The following is a 13,712-nucleotide window of genomic DNA, read 5'->3' as shown; positions in this document are numbered from 1 at the left end:
TTTACAATTTGTACTTTGTCCCAACTTTTTTGGAATTGGGGTTGTAGAAAATTCTAAAGGGTTCACAAACTTTCAAGCACCACTGTGTATATATATATATATATATATATATATATATATATATATATATATATATATATATTACTTTGTGTGCACAATTATTAGCCAAGTGAGTACTCTGACCCTACCATTATTTTTATGCATATTTTCCAACCCCAAGCTATGTACACTTGAATGCTAATTGGAGTTAAGCATTCTCAGGTGGTATTTATTTGTGTAATGAGGGAAGGTGTGGCCTAAAGTCATTAACATCCTATATTAAGGTGTACACAATTATTAGGCAGCTTCTTTATCTCAGGCAAAATGGGCCAAAAAAGAGATTTAACAGACACTGAAAAGACAAAAATTGTAAAATGCCTATCAGAGGGATGCAGCACTCTTGAAATAGCTAAGTGTTGCATGCGTTCTAGGTGGGTGGAGCACAGAAGCACGGCAGGCCAGAACTGAGTTCTCAATAACTCTTTTATTGTCAGCTTTTCAGCTTCTACACGTTTACTCATACACACACACATGCCACACACACACGTGTTCTGGTCGGGAGAACTCCCTTCCTCTGCGCTCCCTCTCCTCTTATAGGGCATGGTCACTGGGGAAGACACACAAACACAGGTTAATTCCCGTCAGGTGCAGTGATTCCGCCACTTACCTTCCCTGACTCTGCCCTCCATTCACAGACCGACGCTTGACCACGCCCCCGCTGCCACACTAAGCTATTGAAACATGACCACAGAAAAATCAAACATTTTATTGCAAATAATCAACAGTTTTGCAAAACATGTGTGGAGAAGAAAAGACGCAAATTAACCACAAAAGACTTAAGAAGGATTAAACATGAAGCTACCAGAAACCCATTATCTAGTGCCACCATATTCCAGAACTGCAACCTACCTGGAGTGTCCAGAAGTACAAGGTTTTCAGTGCTCAGAGACATGGCCAAGATAAGGAAGGCTGAAACACAACCACCACTAAACAAGACTCAAGTTGAAACATCAAGATTGGGCCAGGAATTATCTGAAGACAGATTTTTCAAAGGTTTAATTAATGGGAGAGGGTGCAAAGGCGCTTTTGGAATGGCTGCTGGATTTACTAACTGGCATTCGCAGCATGCCGTACACCACCTACGGACATCTCCGCAAATCCCTGGCCAGTAGAACTGGGCCATTATTCGGGCAAGTGTCTTATCCTGCCCTAAGTGTCCAGCCATGGGATTAAAGTGAGTCACCTGGAATACCAATTCCCGGCGTCTCTTTGGGATCAAAAGTTGGGTTATTTGTTCCTTAGTTTGAGTGTCCTGTGTCACTCGGTATAATCTATCCTTAATAATGGAAAAATAGGGGAAGGACGGGGTGGCGTTTGGCTGGAGCGTTTGGCCATCGATTACTCTCACTTGGTCAAACGCATGCCGCAGAGACTTGTCTCGCGATTGCTCTAACGGAAAATCCGCGAGGGATTCCCCGAGAGAGGGGGGAGGAGCCTGCTGCTCCTCACTCTGACGCAGTGATGACGTAGATGGCTCTGTGACAGCTGCTCCCACCAACGCCACTCCGGGACCTCCCCCCGCTAAACTACGGCAGGACCCACTCTTCACTAATGCCCCTTTTCCACCAAAGCAGTTCCAGGGCTGGTTCGGGGCCAGTGCTTTGTTTGGAACCGGGTTTTCTGTTTCCACTGACAAAGAACTGGCTCTGGGGCCAGAAAAACCAGTTCCAGGCTAGCACCAACTCTCTGCTGGGCCAGAGGAAAGAACTGCTTACATCAGCGGGGGGGGTGGAGTTGTTAAGACCAACAACAATAACAAGACCGTGAAAGATCGCCATTTTTAAGCGATGAGAAGCAGCAGCTGTACAAACGCGAAGTCATCCATTATTATGATTATTATTATTATTATTATTATTATTATTATTATTATTATTGTTCTTGCTGCTGCTGCTGCTTCTTCTGTGTTGTTTTTGCTTTGATATTTGCGCCAAGGTTTAAGTAAACGTAGCGCCGTAACTGATGTATACAGCGACATAACTGACGTATACAGCGACGTAATGACGTGGCTCCGCTTAGCACCGCAAGCTATGGAAAAGCAAACTGGTTCTCAGCTGGCTCACAAATTGAACGAGTTGTGAACCAGCACCAGCACTGGCCCCGAACCAGCCCTGGAACTGATTTGGTGGAAAAGGGGTATAAGTGTATCATTAAATCCCGAAATCCAGGCCAATCAGTCCTCAAAATTATAGAGTGGGTGAGGTGAGGATTAACCGCTGCCTGAACTCTAAATTTCTCCCCTCGAAACAGAATGTGGACCAACACTAAAGGATAGTTGTGAACATCCCCATGCACACACAACACCTTCACCAATTGTGCTCTCACCAATGCCTCGTCTTGCACCAGGCTTTGGTGGATTGAGGTCTGATTACAGCCGGAATCCACCAAAGCCTGATACGTATCCCCTTGGATACTCACCGGTATGCGATACGCTCCGGCCCGATCGAGGGCGGTTCCTGGCGCGTCGGGGATCCGGATCACCGCGCCCACCTCCATCGCCGAGCACTGATGCTGGAGGTGCCCCGGCTCCCTGCAGTGCCAGCACACCGGCCCGGGCTCTCTCTCTGTACCGGTGTTCCGGATATCACTCACCTGAGGGGGGGAAGACACAGACACGGAAGTAGGAAATGGTAGGACACCACGGGTGCAACGGGCCGGCTGGTGTGGAGCCGGCCCCCGCCTCCGCAGTGGGGGAATGGGGCGAGGGAGAGGAACAGAAGGGGAGAGAGAGGAAGAGGGGAGGGGAGAAGGGGAGACACGCTGTCCTGCCATTGGAACGGCCGCCATATGGTCCTCCGCCAGCTCAATGGCCTGATCCAGCGATGCCGGGCGATGGCATTGGACCCACTCCGCGGTTCCTTCTGGAAGTCGAGCGACGAACTGCTCCAGCGCCACCAGATCGATGATCTCCTCGGCGTCGCGGTTGTCAGCCCTCAGCCACTAGCGGCAGGCGTCCCGGAGTTGCTGGCCAAATGCGAATGGCCGGCCGACCTCCTCCAGGTGCAGTGCGCGGAAGCGCTGCCGCTGCTGCTCCGGAGTGCGACCCACACGCTGGAGGACGGCCCTGCGGAGGTTTGCGTAGACCAGCCAGCTGTCAGCGGGGAACTGTAGCGCGGCCAGCTGCGCCTGGCCCGTGAGCAGGGGGAGGAGGCATGCCGCGCGCTGTTCCACCGACCAACCCCATGCCTCTGCTGCCTGCTCAAAGAGAGTGAGGAAGGCCTCGGGGTCATCATGCGGGCCCATCTTCATCAGGGTGAGGTGGGAAGGGCCCGTGGAGGTGGTGGACCCCGCCGACGCGAGTAGGTGCCGGAACGCCCGGCGATCTTCCTGCTGCGCCAGCACCAGGGCCTCGAACCTTCGCTCCTGTTCTTCCCGGAGGGCAACCAGCACCTGGTGCTGGCTCTGTTGGACCGTGGCGAGGGCATGGATCAGGTCCTTGAAGGGGGAGGACTCCATGGGGCTGTTCTCTCCTGCGCTCCGTCCCGGGTTTCGGCACCACTGTTCCACGCATTCTAGGTGGGTGGAGCACAGAAGTACGGCAGGCCAGAACTGAGTTCTCAATAACTCTTTTATTGTCAGCTTTTCAGCTTCGACATGTTTACTCATACACACACACGCCACACACACACACATGTGTTCTGGTCGGGAGAGCTCCCTTCCTCCGCGCTCCCTCTCCTCTTATAGGGCACGGTCACTGGGGAAGACACACAAACACAGGTTATTTCCCGTCAGGTGCAGTGATTCCGCCACTTACCTTCCCTGACTCTGCCCTCCATTCACAGACCGACGCTTGACCACGCCCCCGCTGCCACACTAAGCTATTGAAACATGACCACAGAAAAATCAAACATTTTATTGCAAATAATCAACAGTTTTGCAAAACATGTGTAGAGAAGAAAAGATGCAAATTAACCACAAAAGACTTCAGAAGGATTAAACATGAAGCTACCAGGAACCCATTATCTAGTCCCACCATATTCCAGAACTGCAACCTACCTGGAGTGTCCAGAAGTACAAGGTTTTCAGTGCTCAGAGACATGGCCAAGATAAGGAAGGCTGAAACACAACCACCACTAAACAAGACTCAAGTTGAAACATCAAGATTGGGCCAGGAATTATCTGAAGACAGATTTTTCAAAGGTTTTATGGATGAATGAAATGAGTCCATCTTGATAGACCAGATGGATGGGCCCATGGGTGGATAACTAATGGACACAGCACCATTTCGACTCCGACGCCAGCAAGGTGGAGGAGGGGTACTGGTATGGGCTGCTATTATCAAGCATGAGCTAGTTGGACCATTTCAGGTTGAAGATGGACTTAAAATCAAGTCCCAAACCTTCTGCCAGTTTCTAGAACATACATTTCTTCAAGCAGTGGTACAGGAAGAAGTCTGCATCATTCAAGAAGGCCATGATTTTTATGCAGGACAATGCACCGTCACATGCATCCAAGTACTCCACTGCTTGGCTAGCCAGCAAAGGCCTTAAAGATGACAGTAATGATAGTGTCCCCTTCCTCACCTGACTTAAACCCTATTGAGAACTTGTGGGCCCTTCTTAAATGTGAGATTCACAGTGAGGGAAGACAATACACCACTCTGAACAGCATTTGGGAGGCCGTGGTTGCTGCTGCACAAAAAGTTGATTGTCAACAAATCAAAAAACTAACAGACTCCATGGATGGAAGGCTCATGGCAGTTATTGAAAAGAAGGGTGGCTATATTGGTCACTGAACATTTTTGAAATGCTGAAAGTCTCATCTCATCTCATTATCTCTAGCCGCTTTATCCTGTTCTACAGGGTCGCAGGCAAGCTGGAGCCTATCCCAGCTGACTACGGGCGAAAGGCGGGGTACACCCTGGACAAGTCGCCAGGTCATCACAGGGCTGACACAGACAACCATTCACACTCACATTCACACCTATGGTCAATTTAGAGTCACCAGTTAACCTAACCTGCATGTCTTTGGACTGTGGGGGAAACCGGAGCACCCGGAGGAAACCCACGCGGACATGGGGAGAACATGCAAACTCCGCACAGAAAGGCCCTCACCAGCCACAGGGCTTGAACCCGGACCTTCTTGCTGTGAGGCGACAGCGCTAACCACTACACCACCGTACCGCCATGCTAAAAGTGTTTATTTATTAATTCTGAGTTGTTTATTTGTTATACTTACTCAAAAAATTAAAATAAATGAGTGAGATTGGAAAATTTTAGCTTTTCATTTAGTTGCATAATAATTCTGCACACAAAATGTTGCCTAATAATTGTACACACTTACATATTCCCCTGAGAAAGCCTCAACTTCCTTTTCCTTTGTTAAACATTCAGGTTTTATGTTTATTAACAATTTGGATTGACTGAGAATACTGTGTTTGTTCAATAAAATTAATCTTCAGGAATACAACTTGCCGAATAATTGTGCACACAATTCGTGTGTGTGTGTGTGTGTGTGTGTGTGTGTGTGTGTGTGTGTGTGTGTGTGTGTGTGCATAGATAGATAGATAGATAGATAGATAGATAGATAGATAGATAGATAGATAGATAGATAGAAAAACTTCACGCATAACATCTTATCTTATTGTCTTATCATGTGCAGGTTTCCCCATATCATGCTGTACATTTTCATTGAAACCAAAAGGAGTCTCATGTTAAAACTATATTGGCCTAATTGTAACATTGCTCAAAGAAACTGCAAACATTAAGTTATATAAAAGGATTGCTGCTTACCCATTATACACATTCTGTGAAGTGCTAACATGACAGTTGCGCATTTAAACATCTTTTGTATTTGACTGGTGGTGCAGAGCTCATAAAGGCATTATGCTTTTTATATTGTTAGATTTATATCTAATTTAATATCATGATTACAATGGTATGGTCTGTATTGATTGTGGGTCATTCTTAAGCAGGTGAATATTTAGCAATATGTATGCGTCTTTTCTGTCTCAACGATGCCATTAACAGTCTAAGAGCATCTGAAACAAGATACTGTACAATCCTGACAAGTGTTACAATTATAATGCATGCTGCACACATGATCTGTAAGAAGACACTTGCACAAACTGAAAACGATGCTAACAATGTTGAGTGAACAGAATTCATTTTTTGAACATAAATAAGGACAATTAGAAAATAATTTGGAAAAAAAATATTTTCAGTGTTTTTTTTCTTTGTTTTTTATGGATATGGCAGAATTGTATTTATTTATTTATTTATTCATTTATCAAAAAATATACAGTAACAGTCAAAAGTTTGGACACACCTAATTAATTTTTTTTCTTTATTTGTATTAATTAAAAGCGGGGATCCCAGATGTCCGCTATTTAGTGGAATTCCACTATTTTTCTCGGCAAAGTGTTGTTGTTTTTTAAATCTCTTGTATATCCGTTAAAAATATGTTTGTTTAAGTAAAATGGCCAGCAGAATACGTTCTGATTTGGTTTGCTTGTTTAGCGATGTTTTCGTCGGCTTCGTTTGTTCTCGTTGACATTCGGGAACACTCGGAAGTTCAATTGATGTAAATACCACGAGACTGTACGTGATAGAACAAGAGAACAATATGGCTGCGCCCATTTGCTAGAAAACGTGTTTTAACTCCGTTAGTGCTTTTGTTTCTAATGCATTGAACTTAATTCAGAGCACTGCAGGAACATCAGAAAAAGCAGAAGGAAAGATCAGAGAAACAAAAGCAGAGAAAACTGGAGGAAAGATCATAGAATGCACCCCAGAAAAGAGCATTAAATTCCTCTGCAGTGAAACCTTTCAAAAAGAGAAAGGTTTAAATCAAATATCTCCAATATTTGCTGTACATATGTATATATCTAATATTACTGAATCATTGATTTCTGCTTATATTCATGATTTTTGAAAATGAATGTGGCTTATATTAGACTAGTATTGACATTAACTCGAAACAAAAAAATAAACAAATGAGATGAACTATGGATACTATTGTTGTATTATAACAAAATCAGTGGAATATTTAGGCAAGTATACTCTTCAAAGCTACATTTTCGTCTAATTTTTATAAATAACAATTTTTTTTTGCCACTTATGTCATTGATTACAAAATATGGCATCAAATAGATACACATTATTGTTAAATTCTGTTGCTTTTCTATGTTAAATCTATGTAAAAAATGTGTTCTATAGCATTTTTAAATGTTAAAATCTCAACAGCTTCAGGGGGCTTCGCCCCCTGTACCCCCAGCAGGTACAGCGCCCCTGCACCCCACAAGGGGCTTGCAGCCCCCTTGACCCCTGCTGATAGTTTCTTACATTCCTCTGTTTTTTTTTTTTCAATTACTGCTGGGATCCCTGTAAAAGACACTTCATGTGTTATAGTAATGATGGATGTTGTTTATCTTTACTCAGCTGAGCGGTTCTTGACATAATATGGATTACTACAGTTGTGGAATAGTTATTTGCTGTGCTTTTTATTATTTACTATTTACTGTTTGATTTCAAATGCATTAAGAAGGCAAGGAATTGCACTAATTAAATTTTGACGAGGCACACCTGTTAATTGAAATGCATTCCAGGTGACTACCTCATGAAGCCATGGAAAGCCATGGCCTAATGATTAAAGAAGCAGCTTTGGTAACAACAGGTCGCTGGTTTGATTCCCTGGACCAGCAGGACTGGCTGAAGTGCCCTTGAGCAAGGCAACCCCCAACTGCTCTGGCAAGAGTGTCTATGTCCTTGTGTCTGACTAGCCAAAGAAACACTGATGATGTGATCTTCATGAGGGAAACCCTCATGAAGCTGGTTAAGATAATGCCAATACTGAGCAAAGCATCATCAAGCTAAATGCTGGCTACTTTGAAGAACATTAAACATGCTTTGTTTTTAACAGTTTTGTTTACAACATAATTCCATATATGTTCCATTTGTTATTTCATGCTTTTGATGTCTTCAGTATTGCTCTAACATGTAGAAAATTGTCAAAATACACAAAAACCTATGAATGAGTAGGTGTGTCCAAACGTTTGACTGGGACTGTATATATCACCATCAACAATAGGCAAATTCCACTAGATTTTGAAAATGGACAAGGAAAAGTAATGAACTTGTACAGTATATGCATGTAATCCAGTAGCAGTTGCATGTGTGCATTTAGATAAAGCAGGCATGTTTCAATTGTGCTGTGTTACAATTGTACCAGCTCTCCTCTAACTCACAACTCACATGATCCTCAGCCCACAAATGTAACAAATGACAGTAAAGTGCTTATTTCCAGTTAAAGCTATCTGATTACGAAGGACACTTACCTCTTTGCAATTACACTACTCTCTCTGAATATACCAGCTTTATCATTGCATAAATGTGTCTAAGTCTTTGTTATTGGTCTGTTGTGATAGTGTTTTGACCTCAGTCTGCACCACATTTATTGATTTAGTATAGTTATTCTAGTTTATGCCTGGTTGCCAATCCCTGAACAGTTGCCTCCATAATGTATCTCAGTATTGCCAAGACCCTTTGACTTGTTTGATACATCAATTTTCAGAAAACCAAAAAAACTTGCATCCATCAGTCTGCTTCATGACAGTCAGAAAAAAATTGCTGCAGGCATGACTGATGTTGGGCCGATAATTCCAATCATCTCATCTCATTATCTCTAGCCGCTTTATCCTGTTCTACAGGGTCGCAGGCAAGCTGGAGCCTATCCCAGCTGACTACGGGCGAAAGGCAGGGTACACCCTGGACAAGTCGCCAGGTCATCACAGGGCTGACACACAGACAACCATTCACATTCACACCTACGATCAATTTAGAGTCACCAGTTAACCTAACCTGCATGTCTTTGGACTGTGAGGGAAACCGGAGCACCCGGAGGAAACCCACGCGGACACGGGGAGAACATGCAAACTCCGCACAGAAAGGCCCTCGCCGGCCACGGGGCTCGAACCCGGACCTTCTTGCTGTGAGGCGACAGCGCTAACCACTACACCACCATGCCGCCCTAATTCCAATCATTGTTAATATTATTTTTTATTCAAATACAAGCAGAAGGGTGGACATCACAGCAGACACACATACTTCAAAGTCTAACATTTAAAGGTTTTTGTTTGTGCTGAAGTCAAACACTGGCTCACCAACACCCACAATGTTAACAAACTGTTATCAGATGCCAAAATGCTGCTTCATTTATTTATTTGTTTCCCTTATTCTACTCTTCCTCATATTTGTCTGTTTGTGTCTGACCATATCTCTGCCAAACCTAAGTGAATACCTTCCACATCAATTTCCTTGGTGGGGGCTAGATACTGATAATGAATACATGTTTACCTACAATGCTATGGGCTAGACAGTGGTTAAGAATTCACACTAAGAAACAAATTGAAGCATTGCCTTTGAAGAAATACTTTTGATTGGCTGTCTAACACATAAGAAGTCATACCAAGAAGTCAGATGAACAGTGAGGTCTTGCTAAAGAGTGGGAGTGATTGATTTGTTTTCAATTTAACAATGAATTTTCATGATTTCTGCTGTTCTATTATGCTTTATTGAACACAGAAGTTTGCTGGGGATCTCATGATTCGAAATATTCAGCTTAACCATGCTGGGAAGTATGTCTGTATTATTGATACAGATGTGGAGAGCTTGTCTGTGGATGCAGTCCTGATTGTGGAAGGTAACAAATCCAGCTGTTATACATAGTATATGCTTTATGAGTTCTTTCTTAAACTAGCTAGCAAGTTACTAAAAGATTGATTTGGAAACTTGCTGACAGTGTTCAGAATACTACCTGAAACCTATATAAGCTATAACTGGCAACCAATGTAACCCTACACTTATAAAAATATATATATTTCAACAGGTAACAACTGTAATGCAGTCTGGTTTTGTTCATTTTTATATCACGTTGGACTAACACCTGAGTAAATTATTCAGAGGCTATTAGTTTTACATAGGTAGTGCTGTTGTACTCTGCAGGCTAATTTACATTAAAAAATTATGACATTTAACTTTGAAGGTCAGTGTTCCTCTTCTGTGTCACATGATGGTGATGGTGTGACAAAATCAGACATTAAAATCAAATTGACTTTAATTTAGGGGCAGAGAATAATGTAACTCTTAAAAGCTTTATATGTGGGCGTTCATAAAAAATGTACTTTATTTAAGACCCAGAGAACAAAACCAGACTGCATTACCTCTGTTGATCAAGTATAGTTTAAAAAAAATCTTAACACTTTTTAATTTTGCACACAAATTAATGTAGCCATGATATACTAAATTGACATCATTGCAATTATAATGTGTGTGATATGAGCTCTATGTTATCATAATATTATTTTACTATTTTGAGTTGTTGATTTAATAAAAATAACACTAGTGTTGTTCATTCACTGCGTTGTCCTGTGAAGGATAAGCTGACCAAGTAGTCATCTGCTATGCTTCTGGCTCACTTTAACTTCATTTATAATTTAATAACATTTGCCGGGTTTTTTTTCATGTACATTGCCCATTACATAAATTTTGGCACATCTCCTGTGCACTCCAAAAAGTGATAATGGACTTGTGCAGATTTTACATAATGATATAATATTCATGTTATGACAATAAATTATAATTTTCATGAGTTTAACATAATTTTGCCTTTATTTAAGTATTTACTTTTTGTTGAACTTACATATTTTACTTAAGTGAAAATTTTGCCCTTAATTTAAAAATGTTGATCCATGAAATAGTTATTTTTATTTAATTATTTTTCAGTGTCTATCTTTCTGAATAGTAGATAAGTCTGTAATTACATCTGAGGCATGAATACAGATGCTCAGTTGTGGTATAATCTTTCTCTACATGCATATATTGCTAAATATGACCATTTGTCATTATTGTATCATGTTTCTATAATAGTGTTAAGACCGGTAAGTTAAAAGCTTGCTTTACTTTAGCTACAGAAAATGTTATTATTGTATCATGCATCTGTCATAATGTCTAAGCTAGGTAAAGGGAGACTTTATACAAAGTGTTCATCAAATTAAAGGATGTCAAAGCTTTAGAAATAAAAATGGCTCTACAAAGATGGGTATAAATAATAACTGTCAATGAATATTATTTATGAATAATAAATACTCATAAGTTGCAGTAGCTACAACATGATAGAGTTGTATCCTGCACTGACATAGCAATATGTCATAATTTTTACAATATATTCTATTTGCATGTCATTTGGAACTTTCATTGCAGACAGCATCAAATGGTTAACATTCACAAATAATGTAAATGGGCCATTCTAGCAAAAATGCAGATGCTATCTGAAGATTATATTGCTGTTAGATCTTTAGACATAAACTGTCATGGATATTCACTGGCATGTTTCTGGCTTATTCTTTTAGTTGTCATGGAACATCTTTTTTGTGGTATACAAGAGAGCACATATTAATTAGAGAGCAAATAGAAAAGAGTGGCATAACTGTCATTACATTAAAATTATATGACACCTATTGTGACCATTAGAGGCAGTGGATACTAACTGGACAGCTGTTATAGGTATTATAGGACAGTATTATAGGACAGCTGTCAGGCCAGAACATGACATCATGCATGGCACATTTGATGATGTAGGGTTGTCATGAAATACCATGAACAAAATTATGATACTTTCTGTAAGGACCAAAGAAAATGCGCAAACTCTGTCATTATAATGTAATGATAATCACTGTCAAAACCTTCACTATGTAACACTGTTATAGAGCAGGCTTTCATTTTAAAGATCAGGAGACCCTGAAAATCATCATGTTGGAAATGCCCACACTATATCCCATCATTGTGAGACTCAGATGTACCTGATTGACAAGATTCATTAAAATAAGGTTCTAGCAAAAGTGACATGACAGACTTTCCTTACATCAGCAAAATATTATGTCAGATGACTCAGGTTTTATGTCAACATCAAATATAAAAAGCTGCCTGATTAAACAGCCCTTTACTGTATGTTCATGTAGGATTATGCCAGTTTCATGAAATGCTTATATATATATATATATATATATATATATATATATATATATATATATATATATATATATATATATGCCATGTTAAACCTCTTAAAGTATCAGCTTTTATTGTTCAGTTGCTCTTCATAAAGCATGCTTTTTTTTTTCTTCAGTAACTCCTGTCCCACATTTAGCAACTGCAGTGAAACTAATAAGAAATATATCATTACAAGAGTCAAGAATGTATGGTAACTGATGGATAATGGGAATATAAAGTGCTGATGACACGTTTTTGACATCTTTGGCGATGTTTTATAACATAAAAAGTAATTCCCGATGATCCATATATTAATTCACGAAGGCACCTATTTTACAAGTTATGATGATAAACTCGGCTATTTGGGCAAATTTGATGGGGCTGCAGCACCCAGGAGACGAAGGAGGAGGAGGAGCTATATGACGTCAGCGAAAGAACCTTCCTCCTAACTTACCAGTTTGTTGTTGATGCGACAGGTGTTCAGTTTATCATTATTAGTATTTTTATTAGACATTATTATACATTATTATATATATATAGTTATTATGCCTTCGCATTGTGTTGCCGGCTTTTGCTCCAAAACCCACAAGGATGGGGTAAGTTTATTCAAGTTTCCCAGAGATCCCGAGCTGCATGCGAAGTGGGTGAAGCAAGTCAGGCGCACTCGTGACAAGTGGGAGCACTCACCAACATCCGTCCTGTGCTCTGAACACTTCGATTTGGATTGTTTTGACACCCTTCCCAGCTTAAAAGAATCTCTTGGGTGTTCAGTTCAGCACAAACGTGTGTTACTACCATCAGCAGTGCCTACACAGTGTTGCCAGATTGGGAGGTTTCCCGCCCAGTTGGGCGGTTTCAAGTGCATTTTGGTGGGTTTTGAACATATTTTGGGCTGGAAAACGTCAGCAGTATCTGGCAACAGATACTGCTGACGTTTTCCAGCCCAAAATATGTTCAAAACCCACCAAAATGCACTTGAAACCGCCCAACTCGGCGGGAATCCTCCCAATCTGGCAACACTGCCAGTATACTGGAGGGGGTCTACTAGTAGCTATGCCGGATCCAAAGACAGTCCTCCTGTCAGAACATGTGTTGTGAAATGACATAAGATAAAGGTACGTAGAGCTATAGATTCTACATGATAATCATAAATGTAATCATAAAGTCGGCGTGATATCAGTCATGTATTTGCTTGTGAAAGCTTGCGGCTTTCATGTAACTGCCGCCTAGCAACGAGAGGCAAAGGGTAAAGAGGGTAGACTATCATAGATTCTATTCGGAAGAGAGCAACACAATTCTAGACTCCCAGAAGAGGAAGAGCTAGCACTAGAGAGTTCACCGGCGTTTTCATGCGCCATTTCCATTGAGTAGAACCAGAGTAGAACAGCCAGTGAACCGCAGCGTGTTCTTCCGCTGACGTCACAACATGGCCGCGAGCCACGGACCCAGTTTTCTTGCGCTGTGCAATTAAAAGTTGGATATTTGCATAACAACAGCTTCTTTTCACGTAATTATAACAGAAATCTAACATGTTTGCCATGTTGTATAGTTTATTTAAGAAATTGCATAGAGTCATGTTCGTGTCATCAGCCCTTTAAGGGGTGAAGTAAATAGTTATTGAAAATACTG

At 41.4% G+C, this 13,712-nt stretch overlaps 1 protein-coding gene across 1 annotated transcript in view; it reads left to right on the top strand.

Moving 5' to 3' along the window:
* cntn3b (contactin 3b) overlaps positions 1–13,712 on the top strand; it is a 180,095-nt gene that overhangs the window by 136,537 nt on the left and 29,846 nt on the right. The window contains exon 14 of the mRNA XM_060919261.1: positions 9,618–9,735. Coding sequence (XP_060775244.1) covers positions 9,618–9,735 — 118 coding nt within the window. The remainder of the gene's footprint in view (positions 1–9,617; positions 9,736–13,712) is intronic.

The sequence above is a fragment of the Neoarius graeffei genome, chromosome 4 (assembly GCF_027579695.1).
Source record: "Neoarius graeffei isolate fNeoGra1 chromosome 4, fNeoGra1.pri, whole genome shotgun sequence".
NCBI lineage: Eukaryota > Metazoa > Chordata > Actinopteri > Siluriformes > Ariidae > Neoarius > Neoarius graeffei.
The sequence above is the reverse complement of the archived record's forward strand: the minus strand, read 5'-3'. Positions and strand labels throughout refer to the sequence as shown.